The following is a 20,151-nucleotide window of genomic DNA, read 5'->3' on the forward strand; positions in this document are numbered from 1 at the left end:
AGAATCATCCGTTAAGTCTTGTTTATGGCATTCTAGGACCTCTCTAAACTACCACTTCACACTCTTCCATGTTCTTCTCACAAACCATATCCAAGAGCCCGAGAACCACATGGTCAAGTATAGCAAAACCCCATTCCTGATGCCAGTTTGTTGTCTGGTTACCTTTTTATCATCTTGACTAAATACCAGGCACAACATTACTTGTGGGAGGAACCATTTGTATTGGTCACAGGGCTGGGGAGAGGGGGTTGTGGTAATGGCAGTGACTTGAAGTCCTGGTGCCAGGAACATGGGACTTCTTGATCATATTGCCATAGACCAAGAAGTAGAAGGCTTGGGTAGAAGTAGGGTCATTCTGTAACTCTCACTGCTTAGATCCTGAAGGTTCCACAGACTCCTAAACAGCGCCTCAACAGGTAGAGACCAGGGGTTTAGACACATAGCCTTTGGGGGTATTTTATTTAATAGGAACATATTTTATATTAGGGAAGGCTTTGGAAATCTGCTCAGGTTTATTGTATCGCCTAGTTTGTGGTCTGTCCTGAAGAATACTGTGTGTATACCTGAAATGAATTTACGATCTGCTATTGCTGAATGGTATGTTTTAGTCTATGAATGAGGGCAAATTTACTTAAATCATTGTTCAGTCTTACCTTTGCTTAGTTCTTAAATCATTGAAAATGGGGTTTTGAGGTTTCCAAGTATTCATTATCCATTTCATTTGTATCAGTTTCTGTCGTATATTTTCACTTCCTGTTATCAGCACCATCTTTTAATAATTGTGTGTCTTCCCAGTTATTTATCATTTCCAAGTGTTCCTCACTGTGTAGTATCATTCTGTTTAAGTCAGTCTTGTCTGCTATTAGTACTGTGTCTGCATGGCACACCTTTACCATATTTGAGTCTAGGTGTATTTGAAAGTGTGTCTCTTGAAACAACCATGCATTTCAATTATTTTCAATAGTGCTTCTCAACCTTCATAGTGTTGTGACCCTTTAATACAGTTCTTTATGTTGTGACCCCCCCAACCATACAATTATTTTCATTGCTACTTCATAACTTTAATTTTGCTATGATATGAATCATGAATGAAAATATCTGTGTTTTCTAGTCATCTTAGGTGACACCTGTGAAAGTTGTTAGCCCCCAACAAGCTTGCTACCTTTGGGTTAGGAACTGCTGATGTATTGGGTACTGTTAGAGGAAATTTTCAGCTATTTTTTAAAATAATTGTTCTGCTCCATGTTTTGTCTCTGCTCTAACAGTACTTTCATTATTTATCTAGTATTGTAATTAAAGGGTTTTGATGTTTTTCAGAGACATTGTTAGTTTTTTCTTTGTTTTTCTCTCTATTCTTTTTATAGCACAATGTGTCACAATCTCTGTCAGTCAGTCTTCAAGTTTGATACTCCATTTTCTGCCAGATCACATGTTGGGCAGTTTGGTTTTTTTTTTTTTAACTTCTTATTGATTCTTTGTGAATTTCACATCATGCAATCCCACTCATCTCTCGGTCCCTTTGTATCTGCCATCTGCCCTTGCAATCTCCCCTACCCAAAGAAAATAAAGAAGATAGAATAAAAAAAGAAAAAAGTTTCATGGAAGCTATAGTGTGTCACTATATATATCCCACTATATACCCTTTTGTCCACACATCTTTACTGGCAAATGTTCATTGCAACCAGTCACTGTTAAGTTTTGAGGCCTCTGGCTTCTGCTATTCTATCAATACTGGATCCTCACCAGGACTCCTCTTGGATACCCTGTTGTTTTCAGTTGTCATAGAGATCCCGCAGCTTCAGGACTAGCCTGTTACCTGCTCCAGCAATTCATAGATGGGGTAGATGTTTGGGTGGGACAACTCGAAGCCCTGGATCTGGGCCTTGGTAGTGTGTGAGCCTGAGTATTGGTCAGCCCATCAGGTCTTCTGCGCTTGCACCACCAGGGTAAGCTCGCCAGCACTGCCCCTGGCTAGCTCACACAATGCTACAGCCAGCAAGGAACAGACAGGGTCATGCTCTGACTCACCCATGCCTTTGCCACCAGGGATAGCTCTATTGTGATGCTAAAGGTAAGATGCAGGGCCCATTCTCTCAGAGCTATAATTAGGGAGGGGCAGGGCTAGCTCTCCTGCTCTCATGACCTCTGGGCCAGCTCACCTGCCTGCTGCATGAGGGGAGAGGAAGGAAAGGGAGGGGAAGGGCATCTCTCCCTTGCTCATGCCACCTCACTCCCTTGTGGGGCCACTTCACCCACACTTCTGTAACCAGGATTAGCTGTGCTGTGCTGTTGTGCAACTTCTTTAAATGAACTTTTCATTGTAGTTACTACAGCTCCAGAGTTTTCAGTAGTTTATTGATAGTAGTTCTTTGATATGAATAAATGCTGTTTCAAGTGAACCTTGAAATCATTGCAAATAAAAAAAGTACAAATGGCCACATACTATGAGATTCCTTTTATATAAAATATCCAGAATATGCATAGAGACAGAATATATTTATGAATAATTGGCTAGGGCGTGGGTCTGGAAATGGAGCATGGTTGTTTTTTTGTTTTTGTTTTTGTTTTTTTTTCCATTTTTTATTAGGTATTTAGCTCATTTACATTTCCAATGCTATACCAAAAGTCCCCCCTACCCACCCACCCCCACTCCCCTACCCACCCACTCCCCCTTTTTGGCCCTGGCGTTCCCCTGTACTGGGGCATATAAAGTTTGCGTGTCCAATGGGCCTCTTTTTCCAGTGATGGCCGACTAGGACATCTTTTGATACATATGCAGCTAGAGTCAAGAGCTCCGGGGTACTGGTTAGTTCATAATGTTGTTCCACCTATAGGGTTGTAGATCCCTTTAGCTCCTTGGGTTCTTTCTCTAGCTCCTCCATTGGGAGCCCTGTGATCCATCCATTAGCTGACTGTGAGCATCCACTTCTGTGTTTGCTAGGCCCCGGCATAGTCTCACAAGAGACAGCTACATCTGGGTCCTTTCGATAAAATCTTGCTAGTGTATGCAATGGTGTCAGCGTTTGGATGGAGCATGGTTGTTTAATTGGTACAGTTGTGGGGAGATTAAAATGGTCTAGATTTAGTTTATAGTAATGATTATACATACATGTGAATACATTAAAAGCTACTAACTTTAGCATTTTCTTTTAAAATACCTTTTATATCTACTTTGATAATTTGAAACATATATACAATATATCTTGAGCACATCCACTCTCAGCCTCATACTTTCCCTGTGCCTCCCTAAGGTGTCCCTCACATCTCCCTTGCCTCTGCCTCCGCCTCCTCGTCCTCCTCCTCCTTGCCCTCCTCCTCCTCCTCCTCCTCCTCCTCCTCCTCCTCCTCGATTTAGTAACTCATTGAGTTAAGTGAGTTGCCTATACAAGCATGGGCAACCCACCAGTGGCCACATCCCTGAAGAAAAATAACTCTTCCTCCTGTAGCAGCCATCCTCTACCAATAGCTGCTCAACAGTAGAGCCCTAAAGGGCACCTACACAATCTGCTGGAATTACTGACTGGCTTGATTGTGTGGAAGTAGCCATAGCTGCCTCTGAGTTCACGAGTGCAACAACCACACCATGTCCAGATGACAGTATTTTTCAGCACTCACTCTAGCCTCTGGCTCTTATATTCTCCCTGTTTCTCTTCCACAATGTTCCCTGAACTTTGTGGTGTTGATAGAGCTGTCCCATTTAGAGTTGAGCACTCAACAGTTATTTTCACCACTTTAACCAGTTTTGCACAGACTGAAGCCTGTTGCAAAAAGAAGCTTCTCTGATCTTGATAGCCAACTCATCTGTGGGTATAAACATAACTATTTACAAGGTTGTTTGTCAATGTCATGTAGCGAAACAATAGTAGTCCCTGCCCACCCTTGTACATACACACAGGGCCTAGGACCTTCCTAGCCACTGGCTTTTGGCCAGTATTACAGTACACTCCTATAGACCAGGCCTCAGATCCAATCAGAAAGCAGTTGTTTGCCTCCCTAACGGTCATGGCAGGATTGTGGCCATGCATCCATCTTGCCTGGCTGGTTGATACTGTAGTGTTCGGGGTCCACTACTATAAAAGGTAGTCAACAGGGAGAAAACTTCCAGATCAGTTCAGCATGATTTTTCTGTTTGCTGGACCCAAAGTGTATTGTGTCTTCACCAGTAGGGTTCTACCATCTAGTTATGGTGGGTAACCAATAGGATAACAATAGCCATTATTTTGTTTTGAGGGCTTCTAGAATTATAAACGGGTGATCATTGAAATTATATCCCAAAGATATGGGAACAAAAAACTTTAGTCATTTTAGTTATGTTTTCTATTTTACATTTGTTTTTATATATTAAAATGTTAGTTGTGCAAACTTCCAGAGATTTTTGTGATCATGCAAATTATAAGAGGCTCATATTTTAAATAAGATAGAAACAACAGATATATGTAATGAATATATCAATATATCAACAACTAATCAGTCTGATTTATACTTCACTGACTCAGACTAGTCTTTAACACTGTGCGTACATCTTGGAAGTCACTCTAGGGATTCCAAACATGATCTGGACTTTGATTTCCAGTGTGGTAACTAAGTTCTTCAGTTTCATTCACATCTCTCTTTGCACACTATTTAAAAGTGATCATTGAAATATTTGCTAATGGTACACTATTTGTACATCTGAAACTAGAGGTTTGAAAGCATGGAAACATTTGATTTTAGGTTAGTTTCTTTCAGTTTAATCTCTTTATGGCCCAAACAGTAAAGAATATGCCATATGTATTTTTTTCATGCTTCCTACTCATAATTATTTTGTGTCTGAATACTTTTGTTAAGAGTGTCTCAGTAATCTGTTTGTCTTTCTGTGTACTAAGTCTGAGGACACAAGGCAAGGTCATAGTTTCTCGGAATCCTTCAGTCATTTCAGAGTTAGAAAATTAGCATCTTTTTGGCCCAGTAAATCTTTTCATAGTAAATATTGACACATCAGAATATACCTTTGTCAGTATGCGTGAGATGCATCAACTTGCTTCTCTGTAGTTTTCTTCTAATGTGTTATAATGCGTAAAAACCATTTAAGAGTAACTTTCTTGGTGAAAGCTTAGAATGTTTTAAAATACTTATACATTAAAAAATCTAAAGTCATTTTTGAAGTTATAAAATTTGCTTAATTCATTTTAGAAGACTTGATTAGCCATTATTCCCTGTATAGAGGAGATCAAATAAATTTAATAAATAGTAGAATTAATCAGTAGAATCAGTCGATTAAATAGATTTAAATATGGTTTTAGAAAATTGCCATGTGATAAATGTATTATTTCCCTTCTTTTTCAGGAACTCTTGGTGTAATAACAGAAGCTACAATAAAGATCAGACCAACCCCTGAGTACCAGAAGTACGGTTCGGTGGCTTTCCCTAACTTTGAACAAGGTGTAGCCTGTTTAAGAGAAATTGCAAAGCAGGTAAAAACAAAGTAGAAGATATATATCAATTATATTTAAAAAATTCTGCTATAATTGTGATGCTTCAAGGACTCTTTATATTTAGTTGTGTTATAGTTGTAATTGTTTTACCACATTTTACATAGAGAATGACCCCCTAAGTACACTTGTTTCATTCAGTAGTTACACTGCTCTCACCCCTATCTCGTGTCTGAAGAGGCCTGTGTGATTTGGGCCCAAGATAAGATATGTGCTTTGATTCCTGGCTTTAAATGATTCTGCTTTGTGTGGAATGCTATATTTTAAATTATTTTGGAATAACACATTTTGTGATGAATTGAAATGATATTTAACTTATCTTAAATAAAACATTTATTGAAATTAGAAGTAGCCACGTGTGGTGGTGCATATGTTTCATCCCAGGGCTTGGAAAGCAGAAGCAGGCGGATCTCTGAGCTCATAGCCTGGTTACACAGTGAGTTCCAGGACAGCCAGGGTTGTGTAAATAGACCCTGTCTCAACAAACCAAGACACCCCCCCCCCAAAAAAAAAAAAAAGAAAGAAAGGAAGAAAGAAAAAGAAAGGAGAAACTAGAGTTAATGACTGAGCATCACTAACCACCAAATTTAGAAGTTTAAAATGTAGATAAGTGTTTTTATTATATAGAGTGTGCTGGTAGGTGCTACTTGGTTTTATAGTTTAAGTAATTTTTCTTTCTTACTTTTTTCAAGACTCCTTTTTTTTAATAATTAATTTTATTTCATGTGCATTGGTGTCAGATCCACTGGAACTGAAGTTACAGACAGTTGTAAGCCGCCATGTGGTTGCTGGGGATTGAACCCGGGTCCTCTGGAAGGGCAGCCAGTGCTCTTAACTACTGAGACATTTCTCCAGCCCCGTTTGTAATCTTTAAAAAAGAAAAAAGAAAAACAAACACAAAACCACCTCTTGCCTTCTGTCTTTCTATAAAGAAATATATTATCATTTTTCCCTTTTCCTTTTTTTAAAAGGACTAAATCATGCCAGATAACCTCTTTATTTCATTCTATGTCTTAGTGTGAAAATATCTTACTTTACTCATTGTTTGAACTGCAATAGTTTATAATAGTTTTGACTCTCATCAAATGAAAGTTAAGGCAATGTACTTCAACCCTTCTTGCTTTCTCTAAGACATTGAGTTCCTTAGTGCTCTTCATCAGGTATATGAAGGGGAATCTTATTCCTTTCCTTTTTCTTTTTCTTCTTTTTGTTAGTGAGTCTCACTGACTAGCTTTGGAAAGCCTGGAACTTGCTATGTAGATCAGTCTGGCTTCAAACTCACAAGAGATCCACCTGAGTGCTGGGATTAAAAACTGGGACACCCACTATACTGGAAGGAAACTTTTTGATATCACCTGTGTAGGTCAGCTTCCTAGTTAGCACTCAAGAAAATATCTGGCCAGTTATCCATATTCAAGTTGGACTATAAGATAGTGAAATGCATAGGTATTTGAAATTTTTGCTTTTTAATTTAAAGAAAGTAATTGGAAGTTCACTAATTAAAAAATAAAACAAAAAATTTAAATATGTTAATTCTATCTATCTATCTATCTATCTATCTATCCATCCATCCATCCATCCATCCATCCATCCATCCATCCATTTATCCATCTATAATTTTTTTAAAAACCAGCTCTCAGAATATAGCCCCAGGCTGTATTAAAGACATAGTCCCTGTTGTCTGTAGGTCAAAAACATTACCGGTATTTCTAGTTAATCTATATTGCCTCTGGTTTTTTAGCAAAAGAAACATGAATGCCAAAATAGATTTTTATTTGTTTTAAGATGCCCATTCATTCATTCATTCATTTACTCATTCTTTCATTTATATTTAAAAGAGTAGAAAGCTTTGTTACCTGCATCAGGCAGAGTGAACAAAGAGGTTCTTTCCAAAGTGGTCGCTTCTTCAACAAAGCATTTCAAATTTTATGTTAGCACCTATACTTACATATGTGGGAATACACTTTAGAGGCGGGTACATTTGCATGTGTAGTTTAAGGTCATAGTTCAAGAAGGGAAGATGGATAGATTTAGGGACATACTTAGTTTACAGGATGAAACACTTACTGGAAAGGTTAAAATGGTAGATGAGAACATTTGGGCATGTTCAGCTTATGTTAAAAGGTGGCAGACCAGAATTCCTCTGGACATGCTTACCCACCTCCCCCCTGTACCCTCCCCATCTAATATGTGCTCATATTAGAAGGTGTCAGAGAAGAGCTGCTTGTATTGTTGATGAGACTCCTTCTCCTTCTTGTATAAAACAACAAAACTTGCCCCTTAACTCCTTTTAAGGATCTTAGATACTAACTGGTGACTGACTGTAGTGCGATTCACTGGAACATTTGGAATAGAGGGAATAATGATCCATAGTGCCACCATGTGGTTGCAGAGCAGACCAGCCAGAAAGTACCTGGCTGGACTGAAGTTTGGAGTAGTTTGTGTACTTAGTAATAAATAGCTTTTGCAGACGAACTGTATAGACTAGGAAGATTGTCTTATTTGAAACCAATTTAAAAATCTGGGTAGATAATAGTTTATTCTCAAGCATTGTTCCTCGAATGGATAAGAATGCCATTTAGTGGTATCCCATTCTTTAGGGACCCACACATTTCATGCCTTATAATGCAAATGTACAGACATCATTTGGGGATGGATACAAACAATTTTTTAATGGTTTAAGAGATAATTGCCCTTACTGGCTTACTAAGTAGAAACCTCATGCCAATAGCAGGTGCTATATTTTGTTCTCCTTTTCTAACAGTATTTTCAGATAGAAAGGCTTAGTTGCTTAGTTTGAGATTTGGAGTTTCAGTTGATAGCATGGGAATTTAAGATTGACTAAAGTAGATAGTGTATGTTTTATGGTTGTGCCCAGTTCTTGATTGAAAAACATGTTTGTAATTTCACACTTTCATTTTTACAATATTTTCACTTAAGCTGCTTTCAAAATTTCAAACTGTGTGGTAGAAGAGTTCAATTCACAGCAACCACAGGGCAGCTCAGAACCATTGGTAAGGGGATCTCCTCTGGTGTGTCTGACGACAGCAGCGGTGTACTCATAGAAAAGAAAGAATTTATGATTCTGTCTTCCATGTTGAAAGAGGGGTATCTCTTGCCATTCGAAGAAAACTGACTAGTATAAATGAGTCAGTTCCTTGAAAACTGGCCCCTTGGGTGTATTTAGATGACAGCCTCTCCTTCACCAGTCATAAGGGGTGCTCTTTTCTGACTCTCTCACCTTTGTTTTCATCATTTTTTTTTTTTTTTTTTTTTTTTTTTTTTTTTTTTTTTTGGTTTTTTGAGACAGGGTTTCTCTGTATAGCTCTGGCTATCCTGGAACTCACTTTGTAGACCAGGCTGGCCTCGAACTCAGAAATCCGCCTGCCTCTGCCTCTGTTTTCATCATTTTAAGTAATTTAAAATTAACAGATATTTCCTTATGTTAATGTAGATCACATCAGGAAAGAAATAGTTTGTGAGCTCTGTAAATTCTGCAGGAGTTCAAATAAGCTGAAAAAATTAGTTTTGATATGTACTTTAAAAAAAGTATATTTGAACATAGTGGAGCATATGTCCTTCTTACTGGTTGGGACATCTTCTGGATATATGCCCAGGAGAGGTATTGCGGGATCCTCCGGTAGTACTATGTCCAATTTTCTGAGGAACCGCCAGACTGATTTCCGGAGTGGTTGTACAAGCCTGCAATCCCACCAACAGTGGAGGAGTGTTCCTCTTTCTCCACATCCTCGCCAGCATCTGCTGTCCCCTGAATTTTTGATCTTAGCCATTCTGACTGGTGTGAGGTGGAATCTCAGGGTTGTTTTGATTTGCATTTCCCTGATGATTAAGGATGTTGAACATTTTTTCAGGTGCTTCTCTGCCATTCAGTATTCCTCAGGTGAGAATTCTTTGTTCAGCTCTGAGCCCCATTTTTTAATGGGGTTATTTGATTTTCTGGAGTTCACCTTCTTGAGTTCTTTATATATATTGGATATTAGTCCCCTATCTGATTTAGGATAGGTAAAGATCCTTTCCCAATCTGTTGGTGGTCTTTTTGTCTTATAAGTGGATGCTCACAGTCAGCTATTGGATGGATCACAGGGGCCCCCAATGGAGGAGCTAGAGAAAGTAACCAAGGAGCTAAAGGGAACTGCAACCCTATAGGTGGAACAACAATATGAACTAACCAGTACCCCGGAGCTCTTGTCTCTAGCTGCATATGTATCAAAAGATGGCCTAGTCGGCCATCACTGGAAAGAGAGGCCCATCGGACACACAAACTTTATATGCCCCAGTACAGGGGAACGCCAGGGCCAAAAAGGGGGAGTGGGTGGATAGGGGAGTGGGGGGGGAGGGTATGGGGGACTTTTGGGATAGCATTGGAAATGTAAATGAGGAAAATACCTAATAAAAAATTTTAAAAAAAGTATATTTGTATATTCAGCAGTAACTTTTGGGTGTACTTGCTACTTATAAAACGCAATTGTCATTATAAGCTAATATTTTATATGTGTCATATTTTTTTCCTTTCTAAAGAGAATAACTTTGGCCAGTGATTTAGCTACTTGGGTTTTTTACAGTTGTGATCCACTGAAATGAAGGTCTTTCATTGTGTGGCGTGCTCTTTGCCAGAGTTACTTAGAAGTAGGTATTGTCCCTTTATTAAACTGAAAATAAAACTAACGTTATGATTAGGATACTTGCCTGTTTTTGTAGCTCTTATAAGCAGAGGGAAATATTTACCAAATAATACATACTTCATGCTTAAAAATCAGAAATATTTGTCTTTAAGAAGAAATATCTGGTTTATAATATAGATCCCTAGTTATATATATGCATGTCATTTCCAGGATGACCAGTGAGTACTACCAATAGCTTTAAATATATGATTTCACCTATATTAACTCTGACATAGTTAGAGGAGGAACCTGTCTATATTTAAACTTTGCATTTCTAGAAACTTTCATTCAACACATATCTTTCATCCACCTTGAACTTTTCATTAATCTATCATTGGCCTTGTGTAGGAGCACTGTAATCTTAATGAAATAAGTAATGTGCAAATTCAATAGAGAAGTTCTCAGTTTCTTGGTAATTAATGATACAACATATCTTAACTTCACTGAGTTTAATTTTGCATAGCATTGTCAATGGGCTGAATATTGGAACATTTGTTTCTGATAAACATGGAGACCTTTTATTTTATTTTTTTGCTTTTTTAATTAATTAATTAATTACCATTCTAAATGCTGTCCCCTGCAACCACTCCTACCCTCAGAGGCCCTTTCCCCATTTCCCCTTTTCTCCCCCTGGATATCTTGATAGGCTTATTTAGGAATTTGAGCAAGATGTTTGGCTTACCCTTTGAAGAAACAAACCATTTCAATTCAAAGCTAACTCACTAGCTGTGGCAGCCCAGACAGAGGGCCATTCAGTGAGATTCCCTTTTAATTCATCTTTAAGAACTTAAAGTAGCAGCCGTCTCAGGGGGAATTAGAAGGTGCATTACTACTGAACTTTGGTAAATGCAGTCAAGTCAGAGACATCCCCACTCATGTGCCTGATCTCAGGTGGATGCTTTTCCCTAGCAAGGGGAGTGGGTTAGTGTAAGAAAAACATTTTCCATGAATCTTTTGAGGTATTTCTTAAATAATTGCCTTTTTAAATTTATAAAGTAGTTAGATTGAGATATCTGTTAAGTTAGCACAGAGAGTAATGCTAAATTTTACTTTTCGGGTTAAGGTTCAAGTAAATTCCTAGTTGTAATACTCTTAAAGGAAAGAAATTACTAGAAATTTGTCTTAGTCAAATCTATACTCATGTTTTGAGTTCAGTGTTTTTATTTATTTATTCATCAAGACAAAATGATAGATGGTTTTAAATTAGTGCTCAGCAGTTATTTTTATACCTTTTGGTGTTATTTACTGACTGTATGGCATAGATAGGTGGTGCAAGTCAGATGTACGAGAAATCCTAGTAAGTGCACTTAATTATTTTCTTAACTTTAGTACTCAACTTTTGTTTGCATATTGTTAACATTTTTTGGATTTCTTAAATAGCCCATTAGTTTGTTGAAACATCCCCTCTTAGGTTACTTCTGACACCTACCAGCAGGGGTCACTGTAGTGCCAGGGCTCCTTGCTTGCCTGCCCTATAGTTTCAGTGTTGCTTACTGGATGGTTTGGTGTGACTTTGAACTCTTAACTGTTCTTAGAGAGTTTATAGTCTCTATCCTTGAAAGAGGATTGAGTCTGCTTTCAGCTCAACCTCCCAGTTAGTTTTGAAAGCAGTGGAAATAACCTGATTGGTGCAGGGTTTGATGTCTGCGTATAGGAGCTTCTCTTTGATTAGTTGCTGTGCTAACCTTTTTTTATTTTTATTTTTCTGAGACAGCCCTGGAACTCAATATGCAGACCAAGCAGGCCTCAAACTCATGGAGTTCTTTCTGTATGCCTCTGCCTCCTGAGTGCTGGGATTAAAGGCATGTGCCACCACTACCAGGCTGTGATAACTATCAATTATTTTAAATTCTGTTTATAAGTATATTTAGAATGATATGTAATAACTTACAAATTATCAGTTGCCAAAGTCCAGCATACTAACCTACACACTATTGTTTTTATTTGAATTCTTTGCTCATGAGAATTTACTCAAGATAGCAACTGAAAATGTATTTCTTGACTTTGGAAAAAAAAAATGAGTCCTTGACTTGAATTTGACAATTTCTAAAATTCAGTGTTAAAAGCTTGGTAGTATTTGCTTATGTAATTCAGCCACCAAGTTAAGATCACACAAAGTTTATATGAATATTGGTAGCTGCATGATTTAGCAAGTGCTCTCAACCTTCCTTACCTTTTCCCCCATTTAATTTTTTTTTATTTTGAAAAATTTATACATAGAACCTTGGAATAAATATTGTAGGGATCACCTGCATATTCACTTCATAGGTCTAATGTTTTCTGTTTGTTCCTTATGTACATGATTGTGGACTGTTGGTAATTAAGTTGCAGACACCATAGCACTTGACTCCTAAGTATTTCAGCAGTCATCTCCGAAAAAAATTAATAGGGAATAGCATTGTTTGTAACCACAATTATAGGAAATGATAATCAAGATTATGATTTCTAAGGAATTTTAGCAGTTTATTTCTAAACAATATTTTTATTTGCATATTTACGAAAGTTGCATTCTAATAATTAAATCATTTGAGAGATAGAATGGCACTCCATTCTGTATCCTCCAGGACACCTTCGACCATTTAGTGTTTTACTGTAATCTCGCTTACTACCCAGCATTTCCCTTTACCACCTGACAAATTTTCTTCCCTGCCCACCAGATTGGCAGCTGCGAGAGGCAGGCCTGAACTTTGTTGTCAGTAGTCCTTGATGGGCAGCATAGCCCAACCTCTGCATCTTAAAAGTTTGCCCTACCATGCTTTGTTGTAGCCTTTAGGTACACTTTTAATCCCAGTACCTGGTAGGCAGAGGGAGGCGGATCTCTGTAAGTTCAAGGTCAGCCTGGTCTACATAGTGAGTTCCAGGTCAGTCTGGCTACACTGTGAGACTCTGTTTCAAAAGTAAGATCAAAGCTGGATAGAATGGGTAGAGAACAATGGAACTGCTTCCAGCTTAAGGAGATAAAATCAAATGCAGATTCTAACAAGGGATCGAGAATAATCTGTGGTTTCTGGATGTGTTTCTACCTCAGAGAGACCCAGTAGCCCAGCTCTCCTCCTGACCACAGCATTTACTGAGAGTTGTCTTTCTTCCACTTCCTTAGCATGCACTTGTGTGGCTTGTTTCCATGAATAACACATACCCTTGAAGCAGGTGAACTGGAATCTGGCTGATGGCCACAGGTAGACTGTACACTTCTCATCAGAAATTTAACACCCCTCCCCCAAAGTCTCTGAATTCTTTAATATTTTGTGGTGTGCTTATGTCAGAACATATAAACATGTCTGTTTATAGATGTTATCTTGTGCACACCTATAGATATTTTCTGCTTATTTTAGGAAGAAAGGAAATTTGACCTAATCAGCTTTCATATATTTTATTAGAAGTCACTGCATTCATTTTATTACAGGCATCTGGATTTGTAAATGTGAAGAAAATTGACTCACCTTTAGTGTGGAAACTGGTGGTGATTTTAGGAATTTCTAACCAAACAATAATTCCTTTATACCACACTTAAAATTATCCTGATTGTAATTTTTTAAACTGTTAATTTTTTAGTAAGACCACAGAATGGCCAATATAATAGTTTTGATGTAATTTTTGATTCAAATATGAAGCTAAGAACTGTGTGGTTAGTGATACTGTGTGTGTGTGTGTGTGTGTGTGTGTGTGTGTGTGTGTGTTACTTGAAACTGCTCATCAGTAGTCAGGATCTTGGTCTCTGCTGTTTCGTAGTTATTCGACCTTGGACAAGTATTTTAACTTCATCCACTCTTGTATCTAACTGAAAAGTAGTTAATACAGGTTATGCTTCTGTGACAGTGTTGTTGATAAGCAGGGCAGCAGTTTGAAAACAGCACCCTGGATAGTGGGAGTTGGTGGGTTGTCACCGTGTGTATTAGATCATCTTTTACTGTCCCTACAGACCTGCCAGTGACTCTGAAAAGTCACTTGAACTATTTCATCTTTAGTATTTAGATGAGTAAATAAACAGTTTAAGCTTTAAAATAGGAATCTTATTAATCCTTTTATTGGGTAAAATTGTGTTTTATGCTTTATAATAATTAAAGACTTGTTCAACTAAAAGCAAGTAATAGCAAAAATGTTTTAATGCATATTTTAAGCTCTTAGCTAGTTTTGAAACTTTATAGATTTTATTGATAAACAATACTTTGATGACAGATGTTTGGAAAGTTTATGGCAGTTTTTGAAGGCTGAGCAAGTAGGATTGCTGAGCGGAGGTTGGAGACATCTGGTCAACATAGCAAGATGCTGTCTCAAAAAAATGTTTACAGCATTTTTTAAAGCATCTGCTCTAAAAACAGCCCTTGGTAGAACTTTAGTGGTCTTAAAATCTTGTGTAGGAAACAATAATCCAGTTTGGGCCTCATACCCTTTTATAGCTTGGTCGTCACAAAGTTAATAGAATGCAAGATGAATGTATTGTCTGCAGTCTCAGGGTTAGTGTCTGCATTCTCTTCTCATGTTTCCATTCGTTCCTACTTGGACATCTGCGTCTGCAAATCCAAATACTCCCAAATCTGAAATGTGGTGTTGGTAAGTTGTTGGTGAAAATAGTTGGATTTCAGGGCGTTTTGGGTTTCAGATCCACAGCTGAAGATTATCCACCTTGCACCTGCTGTCTTCACTTTGCGTTTTGTGTGTTGTTTTCTTCCTTGTAACACTTAGTTCCTAGATATATATGACACCGGAACAGCCTTTTATTCTTCACACAGATCTCCTTAACCATCAAAGTTTTACTGCTTCTTACATTACAAGTAACCCTGAACGAGTGTAGAGCTCTGTCTGCGTGTCTGTATGTTTTCCTTTTAAAATAGTGTGGGGAAGGAGGTAAAGGAAGGAATGGCTCCTAGAGTTGTCTTTGAAGATACTGCAGATACTTTTTGGAAGTTCTTTAGCATATAAAAATTTCCATCAGTGTTTTCCTCATTTTAAAAGTGTGCAAGAGGCTGGGGATGCATCTGAGTGGTAGAACATTTACAGCAGGTGTGTGTATGGCCACAACCTGGATTCTCAGCCCTGTTAAAAAAAAAAAGGAAAATGGAGGAGATGAAGGAGAAAAAAACCTGCAAAAACCTACTACAGTACTACAAAATTTGAAGGACTCTCTATAAAGCAGAAAAGAAAAACTTTCTATATAAGTGGCAGCAGAGGAAAGAGGGACGAGTTTTCAGGACTGCTGTGACCTACCTGCCGGGTGGCAGCTTAGGGAAGATTGAGAGCATCTCCAGGCATTCATTGGTTGATTGTGCAATGTTTTTTTGTTTTTTGTTTTTTGTTTTGTTTTTTTCCTTTTTCTTTTTTTGACAGGGTTTTTCTGGTAACCCTGGCTGTCCTGGAACTTACTATGTAGACCAGGCTGGTCTCAAACTCACAGAGATCTGCCTGCCCATGCCTCCTGAGCACTGGGAGGCACACACCATTTGGGCACGGGCCAAAATGTGCAATTCTTAAGATACATTTTTACTCTTTGAAAAAAAAAAGTTCTATTTTGCTGTAAAATAGTCCATTTTCAGGACTGGCATTTCTTTTTAAGTTATTGCCAGGCAATAAGTATATTTTATTGCTAAGATTAAAAGTCTGAATATGTATGCATTGCTTTTATATAGAGTTCTTCAAATATTTTTGTAAGCTACTGGTGTTTATAGTCTTCATGAAATGATATAAGCCATTGAGATCCTTTTCTTTTTATGCGTCTTTAGGAGCTAAGTCCTTACATATGTCAACAGTCAGGTCCTGTTGGTGTGACATTTTAGTTAGTGAGTTGAGTTGACTCTCCACCTTCTCTTTCTTAAACAGAGATGTGCTCCTGCATCTATCCGCCTCATGGACAACCAGCAGTTCCAGTTTGGTGAGTAAAGTACAGCAGTTTGGAAATGTGCTGTTAGCCCAGGGTTTCCAGAGGACAGTGGCGCATGCCATGGCACTGCCCGTCACAGGCTCCCAGCCTAAGGAGAACTCAGCCTTGTAAGCGAGGGCAGCAGGGGAGGAGGGCTGTGGGCAGCGCAGGGACTGGGCTTGTGGGGATGCTAGGCTTCATTCACGGAGCTTTTCCAAGGTGGAAGAGGAACGAACACAAGGAAATGCTTCTGTAAGAGGCTGCACGTGATCTGCATCTAAGGGGAGATGGAGGTCTGTGGGAGCCGTCTGCCTTACCAGGCTTGATCCCCTGTTGGCAGAGCTGGACTTGTGAGAGCACAGTAGCATGACTTAGAGCTTTTCAGATGTTTGTGTGGTAATTAACCTGTCTGCAGTAGGCTTTCTCTGTGGAGGGGGCGTCAGTCATCTTTGCCTCAGAAAGCTCTTTCTGACGGTCTTACTCAGGGTGAGTTAGGAGGAGCTGGACTGGAGGTGAAGCTTCAGGTGGTGTAACATGAGCGTGGTGAGTCTGAAGTGCCCTGAGCAGAGTGACAGCCGAGGAAAAGGGGCAGGTCTTCAGGACCGCCATCCGCCTGCTGGGTGGCAAGCTTATCGAAGACTGAGAACATCTCCAGGCATTAATTGGTTGATTGGCAGTGGGGTTTTGGAGTTACAGTGGATTTGGGGTGTTGCTGGAATATTTGTAACCATGCCCTGGGGTCGGCTATGATGTTTTTGTTTGCTTTCTTTATTGGTATATAGTTATTATGCATTATATTGGCTTTCATACTGAGAATGTCTTTCAACTATATCATATTTTGATCATATGCCATATATCCCTCCCCTTTGGCCATCCCCTTTTCCCCTTAGGCTATAGCATTTTTAATTCCTTGGTATCCATTGAAGATTCTGTTTGTATATTCTCTAATGGCTTCATGATTAAGCAATTAAAAGAGGGATTCTTAGCACAGCAAGTGTAATCCAGTGTCCTGCACCAGCCATGTTGCTGATTGATGAATGTTTATGTCATACTGGTTAATGAGGTATAAGGCTTATTATTAATTGTGATGTTTTTTATTTCTCCTGGTTCAACCCTTAATAAAATATACTGAAATTGTCTATTTTCAGTATATTGACATGATCTACATATTTACTTTATGGATGAGGCTTCTCAAATGTAAGGAATAGTTTTATGTTTTTGTATCTCTTGCCCTGATCACATGTCGTACATTTAAGTGTTGGTTGAATTAATCATTGAACTGGCAAAATAGAGTGAACAACTCCTCGGTAGCTATAGCACAACACTGAGCACATTGGTAATATCACAGTTTCTCATATACCACCTTTTAGCTGCACTTCAGTGTTGAATCTACAGGCTATGAGTGGTAGAGTTGTGGTCAAACTCAGTTTGTCTGATTCCAAAGTTCCATGCTTTAGCTGTGTCACGTCACTTCAGAAATACATTGTTAACAAATCCTTTAAAAGAATTAACATAGCACCATGAAGTTGATGCTGTATGCTAATCAATGCTACTTATACTTTCTGATTAAGAAATGTAGAAATTTATTGTAAAGTTAAAGAACACTAACCAAAATATATTTGGCATGTAATAGTTTGATAGGCAACAATAACAATTAAAAAAAAAGGTAGTGATGTCTTCAAGTTATTATTGATGGTCAACACCGTTAGTATCACTTATATAATAATTGATTTAATTCAGTATTATGTATACGTGTGGCTGACTTCTATCATTGTAAGGGCAATGATGCCGTTCAGAGTCAGCAGATTAAGGTGATCATGGATCCCTACGGATTATTTACATAGAATTAGTAACATTTGGAGTTTTAGTGCATTGTAAAAGGATAAATGGATTTGAAGACTTGTATAAAGCATAATTTAAGTCTTTTGTAAGAAAGACATACTCAGTACTTTAGTGGTACTGGTGATAAAAGCTAGGCTTCAGGCTTGCTATGCAAACATTCTACCCCTGAGTGATATCTCAGCCCTCCTTTTACTTTTTGAGGTGGGATCTTAAGTTGCCCAGCCTGGCCTTGAACTCAATCTTAGTTCAGGTAGGCCTTAAACTTTCAATTCTTCTGCCTCATCCCCTGGAATATCTGGGAATACAGCCCTGAGCCCCAGGTAGTACGTTTATGTGTTTAATTTCTGTTATTAATATAGAATGGGTCCTAATTGTTTAAAAAGAAAAAAGAAGCATTCTGATGATGTGCTATTTCCAAGTTTATAGGTGCTAAAATTATTTTTAAAAGCATAATTATCCTGGAGAAACATCTATAAAATCTTTCAGGAAAGAAAAAATTCCTAAACAAATCAACGTTTGATTCAGGGGCTCAGACACACTGCTGAGTTGGTCTCTGTCCACTCCTGTTCATTTTCTTTGCTTGCTACCTTGTTCATCTCCTCTTTTTAACTGTCTCAGCCAGTCAGGGCTGTCTCTTGGTCTCTGCATAAGACCTAGTTTACTTAGTCTTTGCCTAACCTAGTTTCCTCACTACAATTAGCAAAAATGTAGCAATTAAGTATTATATATTAAATTTTTCACTTAAAATGTAGATGAATTGGCACAAAAGATTGGCAGTGATTGGTTTAGAAACAGCTAGTTTGCCATCTGCATCCTTTTAAAGGAAGGCTTATGCTTCAGAATCCTCAGCCTTAGAAGACTAGAAAAAAGCCGGGTGTGGTGGTGCACGCCTTTAATCCCAGCACTCGGGAGGCAGAGACAGGTGGATTTCTGAGTTTGAGGCCAGCCTGGTCTATAGAGTGAGTTCCAGGACAGCCAGGACACAGAGAAACCCTGTCTCGAAAAACCAAAAGAAAAAAAAAAAAAAAAAAAAGTCTAGAAAAAAACTTTATTTGAAGACGATTTTAGGTTTGCTAAATACTCAGAGGTTTTTTTGTTTTGTTTTGTTTTTTAAATTCTGCATAAACAGGATGGCATGTTTTTCTGAATTGGGCTCATAGCACTAAGGCCAGATGTGAGACTTGACTGGAACCAGCCCCAGAGCTGAGAAGTTTCTCCTCTTTGAAATGATGAGAAAACAGTAGAAGGTTCTCATTCAATTAGGCTTAATCTGCAACAGCGATGTTAATTGAGCAGGCTCTGAAATGCCGTTTGTGTTATTTTGGCAATTTTAACTCCCTGAGTGTGATTAAGAAAGCAATTGCTAGTTTTATGCTAAGAATTCTGGATGAGTTAAGAATTAATTAAGAAATAACTTTAAACTTACGTGGATTCCATATTTGGTTTTAGTTCTGTGTGATTTCTGTATAATTAAAAAATAATAATAGCAATACCAGCCACTACTGGGTTTTCTTAAAATAAAAATTAATGAGGTGATTTTACTGGGTGTAAACAGTACCATTGAAAGATAACTGAAATTATGCATAGTATTAGTTACATGTGGTAATTTGACTGGAAAACAAGCAAACACTGTCATGTTTGAAAGAATGTAGAGGTAAAGATCTTAATAAACATCCATGTAACTTACAACTGTGAAAACTCGCTTTCCCTTAGGGTACTAAATTAAAGCCATCTTTTCATCTCAAAGACACATAATCTGCTATTAATTTAAACTGTAACCTTTTCCCTTCTTAGGTCATGCTCTTAAACCTCAGGTCTCTTCTATTTTTACATCATTTTTGGATGGATTAAAAAAGTTTTATATTACAAAGGTAAGACTAAAAAAATCTAAAATTGTGCATGTATAGGACATGAGTTTTCTTCTTGCCTTCTGGCCATACATACCTCCCCAAAGGCTTTTTTTCCATGCTGTGTTGTGTTTTATGTTGGAGCTGGTATGTTAGTTAGCAACTGGACTGTGCAGTCCGTTTCAAAAGCCTTAGTCTGTGCTTCTCAAGTCTGAAAAGAGTCCTGCATTGAGCAGTCTCGAGCTGACCACATTTTCTGTACTTTGAATTTTCTTTACAGTTGTACTGAGAAGTGAAATGCGGGTGGGTTCATTTGCTCATTTAACCTTTGATTTCTGAGAACTGAGAAGTTGAAAGTGGTTACTAGTGTGTATCGCCATGGCAACAGTGTGTGTCATTTTGTTGTTGTAGCCATGGGGCTTTGCTACTATTGGACTTATTTAGGCAATACT

General features: G+C 38.2%; 1 protein-coding gene across 1 annotated transcript in view; it reads left to right on the top strand.

The window, feature by feature from the left end:
• Positions 1-20,151, top strand: part of Agps (alkylglycerone phosphate synthase) — a 99,174-nt gene that overhangs the window by 39,969 nt on the left and 39,054 nt on the right. The window contains exons 11-13 of the mRNA NM_172666.3: positions 5,326-5,453; positions 15,971-16,022; positions 19,647-19,723. Coding sequence (NP_766254.2) covers positions 5,326-5,453; positions 15,971-16,022; positions 19,647-19,723 — 257 coding nt within the window. The remainder of the gene's footprint in view (positions 1-5,325; positions 5,454-15,970; positions 16,023-19,646; positions 19,724-20,151) is intronic.

The sequence above is a fragment of the Mus musculus genome, chromosome 2 (assembly GCF_000001635.26).
Source record: "Mus musculus strain C57BL/6J chromosome 2, GRCm38.p6 C57BL/6J".
Classification (NCBI taxonomy): Eukaryota; Metazoa; Chordata; class Mammalia; order Rodentia; family Muridae; genus Mus; species Mus musculus.